The sequence below is a fragment of the Lissotriton vulgaris genome, chromosome 8 (genome assembly GCF_964263255.1).
Source record: "Lissotriton vulgaris chromosome 8, aLisVul1.2, whole genome shotgun sequence".
Classification (NCBI taxonomy): Eukaryota; Metazoa; Chordata; class Amphibia; order Caudata; family Salamandridae; genus Lissotriton; species Lissotriton vulgaris.
The window spans coordinates 1,396,009,119-1,396,029,356 of NC_141696.1; the positions used below are offsets into that span (position 1 = coordinate 1,396,009,119).

Here is a 20,238-nt window from a genome sequence, read left to right on the forward strand (position 1 = left end):
TTCCCTTGCTTCCTTCTTCTTTTCTCCCTCCTACCTCCCTTGGGTCGGTGGGGTTCTGCTTGTGGGGGCTCCCATTGCCTGGCAAGGGCGAGTTTCTCCCTGGTCCACTGCTCTGGTCCCCTGGGGGGCCCCTGGTCTGTATTGGCCGGTGGGGTCGTTCACAGACCCTCCTTCCCAGGTGGTTTTGCTAGGGTATCTATTCTATGTGAAGGCATCTGCGGCTAGTAGTGTCTATCAGATTTATGAATTACTTGCTTTCGTAATGATGTATCTGGTAGAGACGATTCTAGCCCCAGATTCCTTCATGGCCTGCCCTTCCTCCCCTGTTCTGCGAGGACCCTTGGGTTGGTCTTCGGTACTCGCCTCCCGTGGGGGAGGGTGGGGCTGTGTCACCCATGAGTGCCTTCCTTGTTCTGGACGGGTGGTTCCGTCTGGGGGCGGTTCATTCCTCCTTGGTACTTGGGAGGATGGTGTTCCGGTGCCTAGGTGCCCTGCTGGTCTGGCTCCTCCAAGTTTAGGGGGGATTGTTTCTATTCCTATCCTCTCTCCCCTCCTTTCATTGCTATCCTCTGATGTGGGTGATCTGGCCATGTTGGCCATTGTGCCTTGAGGGTGTTAGCCTCTATATTGGGGTGGCTTGGAGGTTGTTGTCCCTGTCTGTCCTGGAACTGGTCCCCTTCCTTGCTCAGGATGAGGGGTAGTGGTTTACTATGTGTGCCATGACTTTTACGCATGGTCCATGTCTCTGGGGGCACAGGGATGGGAGGTTGTCTTTATGCTGGCAGGCTGGCAGCGCAGGGCTCTGCTTGCTCTTTCTTCTTTCCCTTTATTCTTTCCCTTTCTTCTTTCCCTGCTTTCACTTTCTGTGGTGTTGCCACTACTCTTGTGGTGGTGTTAGTCACCGTTTCTTTCCAATTTTTCTGCTCTTCGCACACTGTTCCCATGCTCCCACAGTATTTTATCTGGTGGTTCCGCGTTGTGGTGCAGAAAAGTTATCCGAAGAAAACTGACGTGGACGTCCTGGGGTGGGTCTTATGTGACCTTGCTGACGTCATGTACGCGGAGGGCGCCTGGGCGGAGTCGCGTGCTGCCGCCCCACCTACGGCGCAGGGATGCTGTGGCATAAAGTTTCCGGATCGAGTCTCACGCCTGGGATAATTGTATGTGAAGGAATCTGCGACTAGAATCGTCTCTACCAGATACATCATTACCGAAGGTAAGTAATTCGTACTTCTTTGGCTTTTCTAGGGAACATTCCAAATGCATATGCAAAGCTGGTGTACACTACACACTTTCCCAAAATATTACTGTGTGGATGTGCTAGCCCAACAACAAGTCAATGTTGGCCAGGCAGTACTGCGTACACTCATTCTACTGTAACACCCATAGTCTAGCCATCACTGTTGTGAGGACTGCTTTCGTTTATGCACAGCATGTGTTGTATCTACAGCCACACATGCCTCGATCAGAAATTCTTACCCGGTAAGCATCTGTTCATGGCATGTAGTGTTGTAGATTCACACACGCCCACCCTCCTTCCCGAATGCATGCAGATGTTGCAGTGCCTTTTCGATCTCTTTATGACCTCTGCATGGACGTTTCTCCATACATCGCTTTGCATCACATCCCATCCTCAACCGCTATTTGAGAAAACAATCTAACAATGTAGTCGATGGCATTGTGTATTGCCAGCAAAAAAAGTCACAGCACCTTGTCACTGGAAAAGACTTCTTCATAGAAAAACAACGTGCACACATTCGAGCCCAACACTGGCAGGAGTATGCACAGCATAGGAATCTACAGCATTACAGGCCACAGACAGATGCTTACAGAGTAAGTAATGTTTTCTTATACTAGCTTGGGCATTGCATTCTGCCTCTACTTTTAATGTATTTTATTATTAATATATTGTTATTGTTTTTGTGCAATAGGTTAAGGGTGAATGTCGTTGCCTGCCAGTCATAACTTTTCCATTTGAAAGCCTACATTTTTGTTATTAATAATAATAATAATAATAATAATAATAATTCTTTATTCGGTTAATCACGAAGAAAACCATAAAAGAAACAATCAGCATAAAAAGACAATACATACATAAGTTAAAAAAGCCATATCGTGGGTGCATTTATGCAATATGGAAAAGGAAGGGAGCAAAGTGTCATTTGTTTAAAAAAGAGAGAGAGTTTTTGCTTCAGGGGATCATCATCAGATTGTTAAATCATTATATATATATATATATATATATTTTCCTTTTCCCTAGTGCTGTGTGCTAGAGATTTTTTCTGTGATTCAGAATACATTTTAAAAAGTTCAAGACCAGGTAACAGACTTCTTCAGACTCTAGGGTTTGCAGTCTTAGGAAGGCCGGCCGACATTGTCTGAGGCCCCATCGCCTGCATAGCGGAAGTATCCAATGTTTTCTGTGGGGATGATAAAATTTACAGAAGAGGATGACGTGGATATTGGATTGAGTTGATTTCGCGTCGCAGGGGCACGGGGGCAGGTTTGGGTCCCAGGCCTTATTTAGGGGAAAAGCAACCAGTCTAAAGAAGAGGTTCAGTCTGAGCCTGGTGAGCAGCATCCTCTCGTATGTTTTAATATCGAGGGTAAGATACGGTTGGATGCCAAACGTTTGTTGGACTGTGTTCGCGTGAACCACTGAAGGTTTTGCTGACTCATTTGACAGCCTTAGTGTTTCCAGGTGCCGTAATGCAAGTTTCTTGAGTTCCTTTTTTGGGAGAGCAACTAATGATTGTGGATGGCGGTAATATTTTTCGAGGCCAAGGTCGGTCAAAAATTTTTTAATGTAGCGAAGCCATTTTATTCTGAGGGCGTGGTCAAGTGACATTGTGTCGGTCACTATCAACTGTGATAGCATGTTAGTGTCAGAGGTCCATATACGCCTCCACAAAAGCAATGGCTGGATTTTAAGGAGATCCTGCAGATACGGGATTCCCAGTTCCATGTGGGAGGCGTAGTTTGGTGAGCCTTTTGGGGTAGCGAGAAGAAATCTTATAAATCGGTTTTCGATTTTTTGGAGGGCTCCAACGTCAATGTGGCCCCAGACCCCTGCCCCGTAAAGAGCAATCGCCTGACACTTGGCATTGTAGATTCTTAGCAGTTCTACTGGACGCCTCCTTCCCAGTTTCCGAGAAAAGGTCTGCAGGGCTGCTATTGAGCGCTTAAAGATGTGACATCTCGCTTCTACTGCTGGTTTCCATGTTAGGTTATCGTCAATCAGAATCCCGAGGTATGGATATTGTGTGGCGGACTCCAGTGGTTGGCTGTCAAGTAAGATGTTTTTTTTTACTTTCTTTGCCCCCCCTGTGATCATGACGAAGGTTTTTTTTCATTAACTTTTAGATCCAGGGCGTTCATGAAGGTGGTATATCTGTTTAGTGAATGCTGGAGTTCGCGCGGGGTACGGGCCAGGATGACGGCGTCATCCGCGTAGAGGAGCGCCGGAATCGGTCTCTGTTTCATTTTTGGGAGGTCCTGGGCCCCCCTCAGCATCGCCTCCTCCAAGCCGTTTGTGTAGAGTGAGAAGAGAAAGGGGGCCAGGACGCAGCCCTGCCTAACTCCTCGCTCCACACCGAATGGTGCTGTCAACTCTCCATTCTTTCCGAACCGGACTCTGGCCGAGGCCCCGGAATACAACTCTCTAAGAAGGTCCAGCAATGAGGGATCCACATTCATCTCTCTTCTTAGGACTGTCCATAATTTAGAGTGCGCAACGCAGTCGAAAGCGGCAGACAGGTCTACATAGACCATGTATACCGTCGATTTCTTTGCGTGCATGTATTTGGCCATTATAAGGCTGAGATTAAGTGCCTGCTCAACTGTCCCAAGGCCTTCTCTAAAGCCTTGGGACAGTTGAGCAGGCACTTAATCTCAGCCTTATAAATTTTTGTTAAGTGAAGTAGCTTTCCTCAGGACATTTTTTGTTATGGATTGCCTCTGTGTGGAGTTTGTGAGCTTCAAATCTTTAATACTCTGGTCACTGCCCCCCACCCACAAAACTAGGTAGTTTGTCAGTTATTCCTTCCTTCCTTCCTTCCTCTCTTCCTTTCAAAAGCAACATCACATGTTCACCTAAGCCTGCTAAGTCAGAATCCTATGATATTTCCTTCTTATGAATTTAAAGTGGGTATGAGCTTTCTTGGATCAGAATCCTAATCAGGTCCTTAACTTTTCAGTTCTTGTACTATGTGGGAATTAAGACAACTTGGATGCTGAAAGACTGTGCGCAATGTGATAAGTTCTTGCAAGTATGTTTATATATTAAAGGGATTCTCCTCCAAAATGTCCTTGACTGATTTGTTACTCTTGCGAAGTTGAAGTAATAGTTGTTTGTGATTTTCCCGATTCCTTTGGAGATGATCTTTCTCGCCTTTTCCTCTGAATTTTTCCACATTTTCTGTTCATGGCTTTTTGTTTGTCTGAACAGCACATTCAAAGGGGGGCACAAGAACAGGCAGACAAGATAGTTAAAGTATTTCGTGCTATTACATAGTGGGACAGATTTGTGGGCATTGTGCATCATATCATTTACTATTTGGATATTTTTCTTGTGTCCCAGATTTAATAATTTGCACAGGTATTGGAACTCATTTAAATGTTCATATGATTTAGTTTATAATGGGAATCCTCCTATTTATTTTGCTGATTGTTTTACTTTTAGGTCTTGTGGCTGCAGAAGCGTTCCTTTCACGTTATGGTGATTGCTTACAAAAGCTTGACTTTAGATCACTCTGCAACCTTTGGAACGAAACTTATGGTAACAGACTGAACTCTCTGCTACCGAGCAGCAAAAAAGAAATAGTAATTAACTATTTCCGTAAAGCATCGCCAGATAAAATCCGATATCTAATATGGTTATTGGAAGATAACAAAGAGAGTTTTCAGTGTCCAGTTTTGTGTCAGGCTTTGGATTGTTACTTTACTATGATGGGTAAGTAACTAATATTAGATTAATATTCCTTGAAAATTTGCATTTTGAATAGTGTTATCCATGATTCTTGTTAATTGTTCAGAATGTAATAGGTGTTCATCTAAACCAATGAAATGGATCTTGCCTAACACATTGCTTCCACATGAATCAAATAAAGTTTCTTTGAGTGTTCCCTTCTGGGTTGATCTAATGTTAAAGTTGAAGTTTTGTTGAACCTGCATTATGCAGAAATGTTTCTAGCCACTATAAGTATCCTTCATTTAGAACTTGCTCAGTGGGCATTTGTCTAAGCACGTGGGAAGATCCGTTAAGGCAAGGTGGATTGGCTGATGTTTGGGCAGGCTGGACAAGAGTACCTTGTGAATAGCTGCTAGGGTGAGGGATATTAGGCAGCAAGTTTAATACATTTTCTCTGAATTGTTGGGGCACTCTAAAATAGGTTTTCAATGAGGTCAGTAAGTTTTTCTAGATGTTTTGATGTATGTGAGAGATAGCTAGTAAATGCAGTTTTAAAGTGGTTGGAAGAGGCAAGCCATATTCGTACTAAGGTTGCACCCTCCACCAGGATGTTCTGAGACATTCTACTAATCAGTTAGCGGGAGCGCTTCACTGTCTTTGGTGTGTAAAAGTAGCTCATGTGGTAAGATGTATTTTTGATGTCCCAGTTCGTGAAAGTGCAGCAGTTCCTGGCTAATATGGAAGTGCCCATTACTAAATTGTTATCTTTGTGATTCAGGGGAAGCTTTCCTCAAATTACTGTATAAGTGTTTCTCTATTGTGGCATTCATGACCCAAGGAAAGGTTGTCACGGGTTTTGCAGACACTTTTTTTGTCTTTTCATGCCAAAATTTAGATTAGAAATATAGGGTGACATGCCATTTGACGGAACGAGGTTTAGGAACCTATATAACAAAATCGAAAGTGGAAGAGTTTACTTAAGCAAGAACACATATATTTGACTTTTGAATAAAGATCAGGAACACACTTAACAGTGGTAACTACAAGAAGTGCTAAATTTGCAATTGCCCACACTTGAAACCAAAGCCAATTTACTGAGTGAAATTCTTCAGACAGATCAAACTTCATCCAAACCAATAATATCATTAAACAGGGCCCTTGCTGACACTTTTATGGCCACTTGGACTAAACCCCTCCAGGCAGCTGACCTGTGGCCAGACATCAGAGACAAACTCTTGGTGACTGACTTTTTCATGAAACCCACAGCCTGAAAACCTTCTGATGCAGGTATCCACAGGTAAAGTCAATCCTAATTATTTTCCCTCAAATTGCTCTAGAAAGTGAGTCGAGACATCAAACTTCTTTGGCATGAACATTTTATCCTCATCTAGCCTAGCTCTATGAAGTTGTAATGCTCTGCTTTCTGGTGGGGTGCACCGAATCAAAATTAGACATGACCAGCGAGGTTTTGATGGATGTCCTGGAGGACCTCAAGACATTTCTGCCCCAAAACAAACCAAAACAGGGCACAGCAGAGTGTGTTGCATGCAGGCTTGAAGACCATCAACTGCATAGGCTGTGCTCTTGGCACTAGTGTAAAATGTACAAGCAACGTCGGAATCCAGGAGAAGGCACTGGAATGGATCATCTCCTTCCTCGACGGAAGAACATAGAGAGTCCGTCTACCACCGTACAAGTCAGAGGCCACCGAAGTCATCTGCGGCGTCCCATAAGGATCCTCGCTGAGCCCCACCCTCTTCAACGTCTACATGAGCCCCCTCGCGGTCATCGCACGCCAACACAACCTCAACATCATCTCCTACGCCGACGACACCCAGCTGATCCTCTCCCTGACCAACGACCCCGCCGCCGCCAGAGCCAACCTTCACGAAGGGATGAAAGATGTAGCCGAGTGGATGACGACCAGCCGCCTGAAACTGAACTCAGACAAGACGGAAGTCCTCATCCTGGGCTCCTCGCCCTTCGCCTGGGACGACTCCTGGTGGCCCCCCGCCCTGGGCACCGCACCCAAACCGACAGACCACGCACGCAACCTGGGCTTCATCCTGGACTCCTCCCTCTCCATGACCAGACAAGTCAACGCCGTCTCCTCGTCGTGCTTCAACATCCTGCGCATGCTACGGAAGATCTTCCGGTGGATCCCCACCGAGACCAGGAAGACGGTCACCCAGGCCCTCGTCACCAGCCGACTGGACTTCGGCAACGCCCTCTACGCCGGAACCACCGCCAAGCTCCAGAAGAGACTCCAGCGGATCCAGAACACCTCAGCCAGACTCATCCTCGACATCCCACGAAACAGCCACATCTCCGGACATCTGAGAGACCTGCATTGGCTCCCCGTCAACAAAAGAATCACCTTCCGTCTCCTCACCAACGCACACAAAGCCCTACATGATCAAGGCCCGAGCTACCTCAACAACCGCATCAACTTCTACGCTCCCAAACGCCACCTCCAATCAGCCAGTCACGCCCTCGCCGCCGTCCCCCGCATCCGAAGAACGACAACAGGAGGAAGGCCCTTCTCCTACCTGGCCGCCATGACCTGGAACTCCCTCCCTCCCTGCGCCCGACCCAAGACCACCTCTCCTTCAGGAAGAAGCTCAAGACCTGGCTGATCGAGCAGTAGCAGCACCCCCTTGCCCCCCCCCCCCCCCCCCCAAGCGCCTCGAGACCCTCCGGGTAAGTAGTGCGCTCTATAAATGTCTGATTGATTGATTGAGCTCACCTAGATGTGATTATCTTGGCTTTCAGGACATGTCCAAGTGTCCATTGTGGATATGTCCTTCGATTGATCTAGATTACTTGGTGAAAAGTCTTAAACAGCACTTGAGCACATCAAAAATAATAGCGCCACAGCTCAATCTTTTGAGTCATTGTCCCCTGCCAGACCATGTCACAGCAGGATAGAACATTTATGGGCTATTCCAAAGCCTACCGTATTAGCAACATCAATCTTCCCAGCCAGTGCAGCTGCAAAGTTCTACCCTTTGATGCACAAAACATGGTGGTGGCTGAAGCCGTTCACACCAACAGGGACCACACTTCTCCAACTCTTCAGAACCTACTTTAACAGCTCTCAAGCCTTTTTGATTTGCTCTATAAGACAGCAAGCAGCCAATAGGGAGGTAGATAATGATATTTTCTCAATGTGGAAAACCATCATGGACTAATGGGTTTTAGAAATTGCTCAAAGAGGCTATGTTCTGTCTTTTATTTCGCTTCCACCTTTTATTGCCCCCACACCAGGGCGATCTTCAGCGGACCATGCCTTTGTCTGCTTGAATTGAATCTCATGCTCACCACAGGTGCCATTTATTGGGAGCCAGACTTGGAGAGGGGTTAGGGTTGCTATTGTGCCATTAACACTACTTTCCCATACTGAAAGACCGAGGCCATGGGCTTATATTGGACCTGCAAACACCACCACAGAAAGTTTGTGACATTCTGGATATCATCCTGACACGGTGGCCTCAATTCTAGGTTCCTGTGAGGATGGTTCTGAGAATTCTTGGGCTCCTAGCATGGTGCATCCTTCTTTGTCCCATACACCAGTTAGCACATGTGTATCCTACAATGAAACCTAAGCTTTTAATTGGGTCAGCACCGAAGTTGCCTCTCTGACTCTGTCCAGATCTCACAAGAGATATATTGTGACCTCATGTGATGGCAGAGGTGTGCCAACATGATGAGTGGCAGGCTCATCTCCCTTCCTCACCTGAATGTCAGTTGTAAATGAAGCATCATATTTCTAGCATGTGCTGGCTGCGGATACACTTGCTATGCACACTCCTGCCATCTAGTGTTGGGCTCGGACTCTACTACTTGTTTTCTCAAAGACGTATTTTAAAATTGCTGATGTGACTTCGAGACTCCTCCGCTTCGACAATGCCAATGTTCAGTCGCTCCATTGTTTGCTTGATTTTGGGATTGCGCTGGAGCTGTGTGCAAGTTTGGCGCCCAAGCGGCCTGTTGACGTGATACGGACACGGAGCAGCTTCTAATCCACGTTACATGAATCCTACGCTGTCTCAGTTTCGTCAGCCGTGGGATTAATGTATGTCAATCCTTATAGTTATAACTGATCGAGGCAGCTTCACTTCGTACACCCCTTCCTCTGTAACCACTGAGAATGCGAGACTCCAGGTATTGGATGGTAAAAAAGAATGACGCTTCAGAAAGTGCCCGTAGTGTGGGGCAAAGCACGCATTCTCGGTTCAACACAACTTCCGGAATCTTTGCTTGTCGCTGGAGCACAACGAACTGGACTGAACAGCTTGAGGCCTGTTCAACAACAAGAAAACTCAACACTCGGACATCCAGCTCATAACATGGAGATGAGGGGAGAGGCAGAATTCTGAGCAGATGATAAACAGCAAGTCCATATCGGGGATGAGGAGGAAGAGGACGTTGCACCTGACGGTGGCATCATCTTGTGCAGTCCGCACCAGGGTCGCACCCGAAGACTGATGAACATGAGGAACAGGGCCAGGGTGAACTATCGGCGCCGGCTGTGGAACTCCTCGACAGACACCACTCCAAAGGCCGTGAATATGCAAGGTCCCCAGACCCACACATACATGAAACGCTTACCACCACTGCCCTCTCAACACTGCCCTGGTGTGCCACAGCCGAGAGTGCGCCTTGTAGCTGAGAGTAGATTAAACTCTGATCGATACCAGTCGGTTTCCAGGCCATCAGGGCAGGCGAGGAGGGGATGCACAGCCCTCGCAGCCCCAGCAGCACTCTGTGCTGACAAAGTCAACAAAACGTATGCAGCCCATGACAACATCAAAACCGTCAAACCCACACTCCCTCCTAGAGCTGTCAAAGCTGTAAAAAACTGCATTGATGCTACAAAAATCATTGGAGCTAAGCCACACATTGACACCTTAAAAAAACTTGTAAGGCAGCTTCATCGACAGACCATGCTCCACAGGAGAATAGAAAGAAAGACTGTTAATGGCATGGCACCCAAGCAAACTTAGCGGTACAAAAGGGGGTGGTGATGGACGGAGCATCTGAACCAATCAAACACTCACACCCAGTCAAAAGATCTGGGTTTGATCCATCACCGTTCTTTAGCCCACTCTGCCACCCCAGTTCAGACATGGCTATATGCAAATCAGTCTGACCCTGTGCCTCATGGGAACAGTCCAGCCCGAACTGCCAAGCCATGCCTTCCCTGGACCGGAAACAAGCTTCCGAGGACCGGTTTCTGGCATTCCATCCGTCTTCAGCCCGGCTTGCTTGAATCCAGTGGCAAAGTGAGCAAGGGACTCACGTCTGAGCATACCCTGCCACACTTATGGCTGCCAAAAGCGGTACAAAAGGGGGTGGTGATGGACGGAGCATCTGAACCAATCAAACACTCACACCCAGTCAAAAGATCTGGGTTTGATCCATCACCTTTCTTTATCCCACTCTGCCACCCCAGTTCAGACATGGCTATATGCAAATCAATCTGACCCTGTGCCTCATGGGAACAGTCCATCCCGAACTGCCAAGCCATGCCTTCCCTGGATCGGAAACAAGCTTCCGAGGACCGGTTTCTGGCATTCCAGCCATCTTCAGCCCGGCTTGCTTGAATCCAGTGGCAAAGTGAGCAAGGGACTCACGTCTGAGCATACCCTGCCACACTTATGGCGGCCAAAAGCGGTACAAAAGGGGGTGGTGATGGACGGAGCATCTGAACCAATCAAACACTCACACCCAGTCAAAAGATCTGGGTTTGATCCATCACCGTTCTTTAGCCCACTCTGCCACCCCAGTTCAGACATGGCTATATGCAAATCAGTCTGACCCTGTGCCTCATGGGAACAGTCCAGCCCGAACTACCACCCCCTTTTGTACCCCCCCAAGCAAACTCAGATCACAAACAATCAAGGATGTGGAGAGCAAAAAAATAAATCTAGAGGTGGAATTCTTGATTTGGGTTTTATGAAACACGAACAATTAGCCTGAGGCATCTCAGCATTAAGGACCAAGGAACCAAATGAACACAGTTAGGGTTTAGTAAAGAGCCATGTTTTTAAAAGTTTGCGGAAACTCAAGAGAGAGGCAGAAGATTTTATCTCTAAGGGTCCTCATCTGGAAAGGTCCATAACAGAAAAGTTCCAGATATTGTCCAACCACAGCCTCCTCCAAAGAAGACTATGGAGCATAAGGCCACTATCCCTAAGCCACTTGACCCTACAACCCCCCCTCCCACCACAACCCATGTCAACATCATCCACACACTCAGCTGATGCTAACACTGGGAGCCCAATTCACTGGTGCCATGATACAGATTCACAAGGCAGGATGCCTGGATAGTCCAGACCCTTGGCACTCATACGATGTAGCAGCACCAGACCCTGACATAGAGGTGCCGGTCCCAGTCAAAGCACCACCACTAGATGATAATTCTTCCTATAATAGTGTCCTTCAGTGTCCAGCTGAATATCATAATGTCAATATCCACACTACAGAGGCGGAAAGCGATTTCTTAGTTAACTCTTTCCAAGACCAATCACTCAGTGCAATTGTTGCCCATGATAGGGTCAATGCTGAAGGGCCCAACAGAGATGTTAAAAGAACAAGTCAAATCCAGGGTGCTCACACCTCATATTGAAAGCAAAATACAAGCCTTCCCCTCACTGACCCACTGTACATCAGGTGATACCTGACCGGTGATTCACTGGTAGTGACGACTGCAAGAAAGAGGGCAGCTTCCAAGAATACTGGTGATTCTCCTCCTCCCAATAAGGAAAGTAAACATATAGATGCTGAACGCCAAAATTGATGCATGGTTGGAGTACACTACCGACTGATCTTGGGTGCCTTTTACATCTTTTCCATCTTAACATCATGAGGATGGATTCTTAATATCGTGATTTGACATACAAATAGTCTAACTTTGGGAATGCAACGGCCATCTAGTGAGCGCTAATATATATGATGATTAAGCCCTGATGAAGTCCTATATTAAATAAAAAATGGACGAAACACGTGTTGGCATGAAGCTGTGGCATGAAGTTATGTCTTGATAACAAATCTGCGTCAGAGGAACTTTCTGAATGAATATGAACTTTAATGTCTGAATAAAAGACATTGGAAATCTACGTGAACTACAGGCATGGATGTGATGGTCGAGTGCTTAGAGATTAAGCAAAACATATAGATGCTACAGGAAAACGTTTGAAAAGTGGGCATGCAAATCACTGATGCATAGCCAACTCAGTGGGCTTGCTAACACGCTATAATGGGGCTACAGGGGTTGACATGCAGGAGCTCGAACAGTATCTTCTGGATCAATATAAAGAGACGGAAGGTATCAATTACTGAGGGTAAGCAGTTTTTTAATGAAACGATTTGATGCACCCTGGACTGCGGAGATGCCTCTGCAAGGGGACTTAATTCCTCAGTCCCTCAATCCTCCTGCACAGACATGCTTGGTTATGCATCTCGAGTTTTAAAGCAACGGTGCAACAATCCCTACTTATTGTCCAATTCCATTGGGATCACCTCTTTGGCCCTAAGGTAGACTCCCAATTAGAAATATCAAGAAGGATACAGAGACTGAAAAAGCCATGGGAGCATTACAGTCCACAACATCATGGCGGCAGTCCTTTCGAAGATATTCAGGCAGAGGGGCGACAAAGACCACCATCACTGATACCCAGTCATACTCAAGACTGGAGCAAACATACCTCCATGGAGATAAAAATTACTACAGGGGAGGATGCAAGGATGGTAATGCAAGAGGTTAAGGTAGAGGAACTCCCTAAAAAGGGAACCTCCATACAATGACTCCTTACATTCCCTCCGGACATACAACACCGGTTGGTGGAAGCCTGCAACATTCCTCTGTCTGTGTCCAGAGATGTCAGACCAGTAGGTACTGCCATCGTTGGACACGGATACTGCCTAAAACCATTCATCTGCCCTTTCACCCAAATATACCACCACACAGACAGATCCTCAGCCCTCAACACCTTCATCTTCTCAAAGAGGAGGTAAAAGCACTCTTGCTGAAATGCGCCACAGAGCCCGTTCCAAAAAGTCACCATGGCAAAGAGGTATAAGGTATATATTACCTATACTTTCTGATACCCAAAAAGGACCGGACGCACTGGTCAATGCTAGACTTGTGCCCCCTCAATCATTACTATCTGTCTGAACACTTCTACATGATGAACTTTGCAGGATGTGATTCCACTACTTCAGGAAGGTGATTTCATGATGGTACTCGACCTGAAGGACACTTGCTTTCATATTCCGAATCGTCCGGCACCTCGCTGTTAGCTCAGGTTTGTGGTGAGTGGACATCATAAGCAGTTCAAGGTTTTACTCTTCTGGGGGATAACAGCCCCACAATTGATTACCAAATGCCTAGTAGTTGAGACATCTATTTGCAGAATCCTTACCTTTGAATTCTTACCAGTCGCCCGACTTGATCCAGAATTTTTATTCAGCAGTACCTTTGCGTATCGGTAGATGGCATTGTATGACTCCATAACAACGTCCTCCACCAGATGTGACATCAACTGAGTCCATGTAAGCCATCCCCTGGCATGACGATGTCAGTTTCTTCTTTTCTGAGCTTCCAACACGGATCCAGAAAGCGGTCCCTCAGGCTGTTTTCTGGACTGTATTCGACAAATTATGTTGACGGAACAGTGTTCCTTTTTCTCTGATGTCCTCAGGGTTCAAACCTTGTGGGTCCTGTGGAAGACAGATGTTAGACACAGACCCTCTTACTACTTGTATGTGGTACCTTGAGGAGCATCATAACTTCAAGGAGTGTTAACTCTTGTTGTCGCCTTCGTCTGAAGGTATTGCGGGAATGCTGCATGAAGCTTTTGGCTGCATGAATGTCACAGGCCCTGCGTCGCCCTCATTCACGATCTCTGGAACAATTCCCATGGGTTTCATTCGCCCTCCACAATGAAAGGTTAGTTGAAAAGCAAATGATCAGAGTTGCATCACCCCTCGACTTCACCTCGTAGACCCTGTGTTTCCGACACCCACTCCCAGCCTCTGGCTAAGGAGTCGGTGCAAGGGTCCACAACGCACCTCCATATTTTCCCTGGAGCCAGAGCAACTCTAGCCCAGATGTTGGTATATTGTGCTTCCCTGTATGCTGTCTTTAGGCCCAGGCTCCCTCTAGTGCGCTTTCAAGCCACAAGGAGATGAGTGGAGAACTGACTAAAACCTACGCCTGCAGGTTCGCCCTTGGCTTCAGATCGGGTGTGGTTGGATCTCTGTCAACTCCGGTGCACAGACCTTCGGGATTCCCACCTGCGATTGTGGGATTCAATCTGCCGAAAGTAACTGCGCCAATTGACGCTACACCCATCACCCTCTAATACGGAAGGCTTTGAGTGTGGCACCAGTGGTGCTGTTTGGCTTGATCACATTTCTTCCTCGTCCGATGAGCCCTTTACTGCTTTTCCTATGCGTGTGACTGTTCAGCCTCCTCCAGAGAGTAGTTGGCTGACGGAACTGGGTGAGGCTAGTGGCCTTAAATCTTCACCAGCTTTGAGCCTCCTTACTGCCCCATGCCTCCTGACAGAAGTGAGCTCCTTTGTCACTGAGATGGTGAAAAGGATATCTGTGGTCCTGGATTTGCAGCTCTCCTCTGTGGGAGGACCACTGACCCATTGATAGATATGCTTCACCAGAGCCAAACAAGAGTTAGAGCCTCTGCTCCCCTGCAATAAAGTAATAAATGACTGTTTATTAGGGGCGTGAGCCAAGCCCGCTAATGGGCCCCTCCTGTGGACCAGTCCATAGCCCGTAGACACCAGCCCGCTCGCGGTGAACTAGGCCTGTCTTCTTCCGCATCCAACTCCATAGAGTTTAGTGGGGGGCAGCCTGCTACGCCTTTCCCTGGCCTCAGCTTCTTCACTAATGCCCCCCCAACCCAGACAGAGAGTCGAGAATACTGGAAACTTGTGAACCAGGCCTGTCTTCTTCCGCATCCAACTCCATAGGGTTTAGTGGGGGGCAGCCTGCTACGCCTTTCCCTGGCCTCAGCTTCTTCACTAATGCCCCCCCAACCCGGACAGAGAGTCGAGAATACTGGAAACTTGTGGAAGAAATATCTTCTCTAAAAAGTTAATCATTGCAGTCCTTAAATCCTGTTTACGTTCTGTGCCGATTTTCACAAATGTTCTGGGATTCGGTGGCCCGACTGCTGCCTTTTGCTTCCAGAGGAGACCTGGAACAAACTCATCCAGTTATTGCTGGATGGGCAACAGGCAGCCAAGTCGATAAGATGTGATATGGATACCACGATCTCAGGAGTTTTTTTGGTGGTACTTCCCTGTCGCAGCTCTGGATTTTTGGAAGCTGTACAAGCCACCTTGGAAGACATGCCCTTTGATTCTGTCCACCTGTTCAGCACACATGCAGATTCTCCACTGCAGTGTTTTCGGGACAGTCTGAGTAGAACAGACTCTTTTTTTTCTGTCCATTTACGTACCGTCTGCCCACTTACTTGAGTAATATGGGGGACACACATCTTTGCTGTCTCTTACACATGAGCCATACAGAGTGGAGTCCCATATCTTTTCTTTTCTCGTAAACATACCACTTTCTTGTGGCACCCAGTGTGGGTTCCTGCATTGTGCAGATGTTATTGTTTGATGGCGTGTCAATGAGAGCTTTTGGTTTCCTCTAATTGAAAGCATTTCCTTTGTGGCCTTCTGTGGTTTTCACACCTGTTGGAACAGGTTTCTTCTTTTTCTCCGACGAAGGGTTCATGCCCAAGAGATAGTTACCTGATGTTGGACTTGGCCCTTCTGGCAGGTTCACCCCTAAACTTTTTGCTTTTGATATATGACTTGGTGTTAGTGATTTTATGGCTTCTGGGCACTTTACCACTGTGTCCCAGGGTAAAGTGCGTGCGTGTAGTGAGGTTGGCCTGCCCTCCCATAGGAATGAATGCGGAATGTATGTGTCCCTGGTAGTTCCTGATGCGTGGGGAGTGCAAGCTCGAGTTTGGTATGTGCGGACTCGTGTGATTAAATGCTGTGCGATGATGTGTGCGGCATAATTGTGTCTAATGTGGAAGTGCCACTTCTAGAAGTTGGCCTGTCTGTGTATAAAAGGTGAAATGACTGGCTGGCTTGTGATTGGCTGCAGTTGGCTGGTTTGCCAGGCTCCAGGAGTCATGATGGGTCTTGCAAAGTGGTGAATGGGAGATCTGCATTTTGATGGCCGGGGAGGAGTGCACCTGGGACCTGAATAGGGCTGAGCTTTCCGCACACAATGCTGGCTCCGCCCCCCTGTGGTGCAACTGATGACCCTACCCATCCTGTGAATAGTCAGAGGGACTGAGCAAAACAAAGTGCTCAGGAACCAGTTGTATCTGGTTCGCGCCTTGCCTGCACCTTTATACAAAGGATTTCTATGTATAAAAAGTGGCTGTGTCCCCTTGCAAAATGTTCTCTTGCCTGATCCTAAACTGGAGGGGGGCCTGCTGCTGCTGGGCGCCAGGAGGAACCGCCACTGGAGACTGCCTCCCTGCCTGGAGGGCCCTGTGAGCTTGCCCCTGGGCCCAGCCTTTGCCCCCCCACATCTTCCAGGAGGACTTTTTGCTGTGCTTGTCCCTGGACTTTGGGGACATTAGCGCTTGGGAGCGCTCTGCTTGTCTTTCTTTATTGCCCCAGCGCTGGGAGCGCTTTTACTTTCCTGACAGCGCCTGGGGGCGCTTGAGTGGCTTCAGGGAGCTATCTGTAGCATCGCGCTACTGGGGGAGAGAGGGGATTCCCCCACCCTTGTGCCTCCAAGCGGCTGCCCACTCCGCATATTTGCCGATTTTCCTAGTGCCTCTTAACGGGCGCCCACCCCGTTTTAGTAATTATCCCGGGAGCCTACCCCGGATATTGCCCGAGTGAAATCACCACCGCCGGGCCCGGCAACAGCAGGAAGCAAGGGGGGAAGCCTGACATGGGGCGGGCCCGCAAGACGGAAGTGCGGCCGGAAGTGAGGTGACGGGGCTCCCGTGTGAAGAGGAGAGCCCCGTGTCTGCCGATCTGAGACCCGGAGTGCCGCGAAGAGAGAGAGCCCCGAGGAGCGGGAGCTCTCGTGCCCCAGCCGCCCTGCCCGCCGCACTGGAAGAGGAGCCCCTGTAAAGGGGGGGCTCCACAACGCGGCGTGGAGGCCAAAGGCGGCACCAGACGAAGACCGGCAGCAGACAGGAGTCCCGGTAAGTAGGGCTCCGGTTGGTGCATGCGCAAATAATTCACCTGCATTGCCTCCGGGATAAGCCTTACTGCTCACGTCACGTTACCTAGAGGGTGAACAGGGGTTATCTTTGGCGTGTAACTCCCTTGATCTGACTAGAATGGTGGTTTCTGCCTGACTATGGCGCAAGCCTTAGCCAACCGGAAATCCCATTTCTAACATTGGTGGCAGTGGAAGGGATCCGATTTGTGTTTGCGCTGTACCGCAGTGGCAGCTGGCTGCACCACAAAACTCTGCATTTTAGATAATCACATTTTGGGGATTATTGTTTTTTTGAAGTTCCATTATTTCATCTCCTAAGAGTGTAATTTTTTCAAATAGTGTCTAGTATATTTGTTCCCCGCCCCGCTCCCAGAGTTTGGTACCTGTGTCACGTGTGGTCAGGTTGAGAAATCAGGGGCGGTAGAAACTGCCTTACCAGTCCGAGGGGGGGGTTGTGTGTGGATGAATGGTGTGTGACACTAGACAAGTGAGTGTGAGTTCTCTGTGATAGGGAGCTTGCTGAATACTTTGTGAAATGTGTACTCTTGCTTCAGCTCAGATTGTTAAATCCCCTGTGTTGCATGTGTCTGTGAGCATCCTGCCAAGATGGAGTCTGTTTTCAATTTCTGGGGTCTGTTCATGCATAAGTTGGTAGAGTTTTGTGAAGAGAGTGACATCGCAGTGAATGAGACAGACACCCAGCCCAAACTTAGAGATAACCTAACCCAATAGCAGAAGGATGACTGGGAACATGAGCACAGTGAGGAGAGGGCCCGGGTCTCACACCATGAGGGTGGGGGGTCTGAGGGGAGCCCTGAAGAGTCTGAAGCGGAGGGAGAAAATGACAGTACATGGGTGCCAGCAGATAGTGAAGACCCCATAGATAGGGAGTCCCTTGCTGGGTCCAGTGTAGGGGGCAGCGCCCCATCCTTTTCCCGGTCCCTGTCCTGAGAGGAGTTGGAAGATAGGAGGGAAGAAAGGGAGCACCAGCTGACTTTAGAAAAGATCCAGTTAGAGCATGCCAGGGAGATGGCGCAGCTGGGTGTTCAGGTGAAAGAGCTAGAGGAGGCTAGGAGGGCCTTCGCCAGAGACAAATTAGCTCAGGAGGGTAGATTATCCCCTGAGCGCCGTTATAGTTTTCTGGATTCCCCAGGGAGGGTTGAGTCCAGTGGTGGCAGCCATATAGACTCCCGTGCCGGACACCCTATTCCCAGTTCCCAAAGTATGGTACCAAGGTCCAGAGAGGAGAAGTACAGGTTGAAACTCAGTGACAGTAGGAAACTGCCTCACCAGTCCTGGGAGGAGTTTGTGGACGAATGTCAAGAGACACTGATTGAGTGGTTAGAGGTTCACACGGGGCCTTATTTTACAAACTTTTTGATCTTGTTTTCAGAGAGCAGTTGTTCAGTCGTTGCTGGCCGGAGTTGCGCCAGCACCTGTTGAGGTATGAAACCTCTGATCCTTATGAGCTGGCAAAGGAAGCAGACCGATTGGAAAGTGCTAGGGGTTCTGCAGAGTCAGTGGTGAGTGATTACAAAAGTAGTGGTTCAGGTATCTTCCAGCCCAGTGTGGTGGAAGAGGCTCAGGGTAGCCCAGCTAGGTCCCAGGGTAGTGAGAGGGGTGTAGGGGCTTACGGCCTGTCTCAGTGGAGCAGGAGTGAGTGTGTGACTGAGAGTCCCCAGATGCCCGAAGCCCTATCTTAGAACCTGGGTGGTTTCTTTAGGGAACACCAGGTTGGGGACCTAGGCTGTCCTGTTCGTCCATTTGAGGAAGATCACCTAGTGTCTAGCGAACCTGGAGCATCTGTAAATAGAGTTCCATGGGTTCTTGTGTCCGGCAGTGCCACTCCAGTTGGGAGGGTACAGGAGTCCGAAGTGAGGTGTGGTTGGGGGATGAGTTCCCTAGTGGAAGAACCAGTGGACCAGGGACTAGCCAGTTGGACTAGATTCCCTTGGGGGAACCCGGGTGACGCCACTTCTGTTTTGGGGGATCTTTGCGCACTGTCAGGTAGACAGGGGATGGGAGATCTGTGCGACACAGACAGTTACACGACATATGAGTCATGTGTCAGCCTCTGGGGGATGGTGTGTAAATCCCCAGAAGTCATGGAGTGCCAGGCAAATATTCCGCCAGAGGTTTTAGACCAAAGGTTGGGAGGCCAGGTTCAGGATCCGCCTGACCTGGAGGTAAGGACGTCTGTAATTAGTGTCCTGACCGACTCATCTTCCAGGGGTACCGCTCCAGTTGGGAGGGTGCAGAACTCTGGAAGGGGGTGCAGAGGTTTGAAGAGCCTGCCTCTGACCCCGTTGCAACCTGAGGGGTTAAACCCTAGGTTGGGAGAATGGTGTTCTGAGGGTACCCCTCGCAGGAGGTGGAGGAACCCTAGAAGGAGAGGTAGAGGGAGGAGAGCCTCCCCTGTGACTCCTGGTCCGCCTGAGGGTGTAGACCCTAGGCTGGAGATCCAGTGGCTGTCTAGTCCTTTCTTACTGACAGGAAGAGTGGAGAATGGCTACTATGTACCAGGGGTTACTACCCCCCACTCTGTGAATAGGCAAGGACCAGTGGCACCTGGGTGGCCTAGGGTCTGGTCCTGGCAGCGGACAACTTGAGAGTACCAGTGGGGTAGCCCAGTTCCAGACAGTGTTTTTAGAAGGAACCCCATGGGTTCATCGTGGCGTAGAACAGGAGGGTGTCCCTGCAGTTGCGGGCCCGCGTCCGTGTTCTAACGCCCCAAGCAAGGAAGCTCATCACGGTGGAGATTGGTCTACCCTGCGTTTTGGCTGGAAAGGGGTTGTGTTGGACTTGGCGCTTCTGGCAGGTTCACCCCTAAACTTTTTGCGTTTGATATATGACTTGGTGTTAGTGATTTTTTGGCTTCTGCACACTTTACCACTGTGTCCCAGGGTAAAGTGCGTGCGTGCATGTAGTGAGGTTGGCCTGCCCTCCCATAGGAATGCATGGGGAATGTATGTGTCCTTGGTAGTTCGATACGTGGGGAGTGCAAGCTCGAGTTTGGTAGGTGCGGACTCGTGTGATTAAATGCTGCACAATGATGTGTGCGGCATAATTGTGTCTAGTGTGGAAGTGCCACTTCT

General features: G+C 48.6%; 1 protein-coding gene across 1 annotated transcript in view; it reads left to right on the forward strand.

Moving 5' to 3' along the window:
- LOC147698809 (E3 ubiquitin-protein ligase TTC3-like) overlaps positions 1-20,238 on the forward strand; it is a 1,497,644-nt gene that overhangs the window by 804,479 nt on the left and 672,927 nt on the right. The window contains exon 28 of the mRNA XM_086935406.1: positions 4,682-4,951. Coding sequence (XP_086791532.1) covers positions 4,682-4,951 — 270 coding nt within the window. The remainder of the gene's footprint in view (positions 1-4,681; positions 4,952-20,238) is intronic.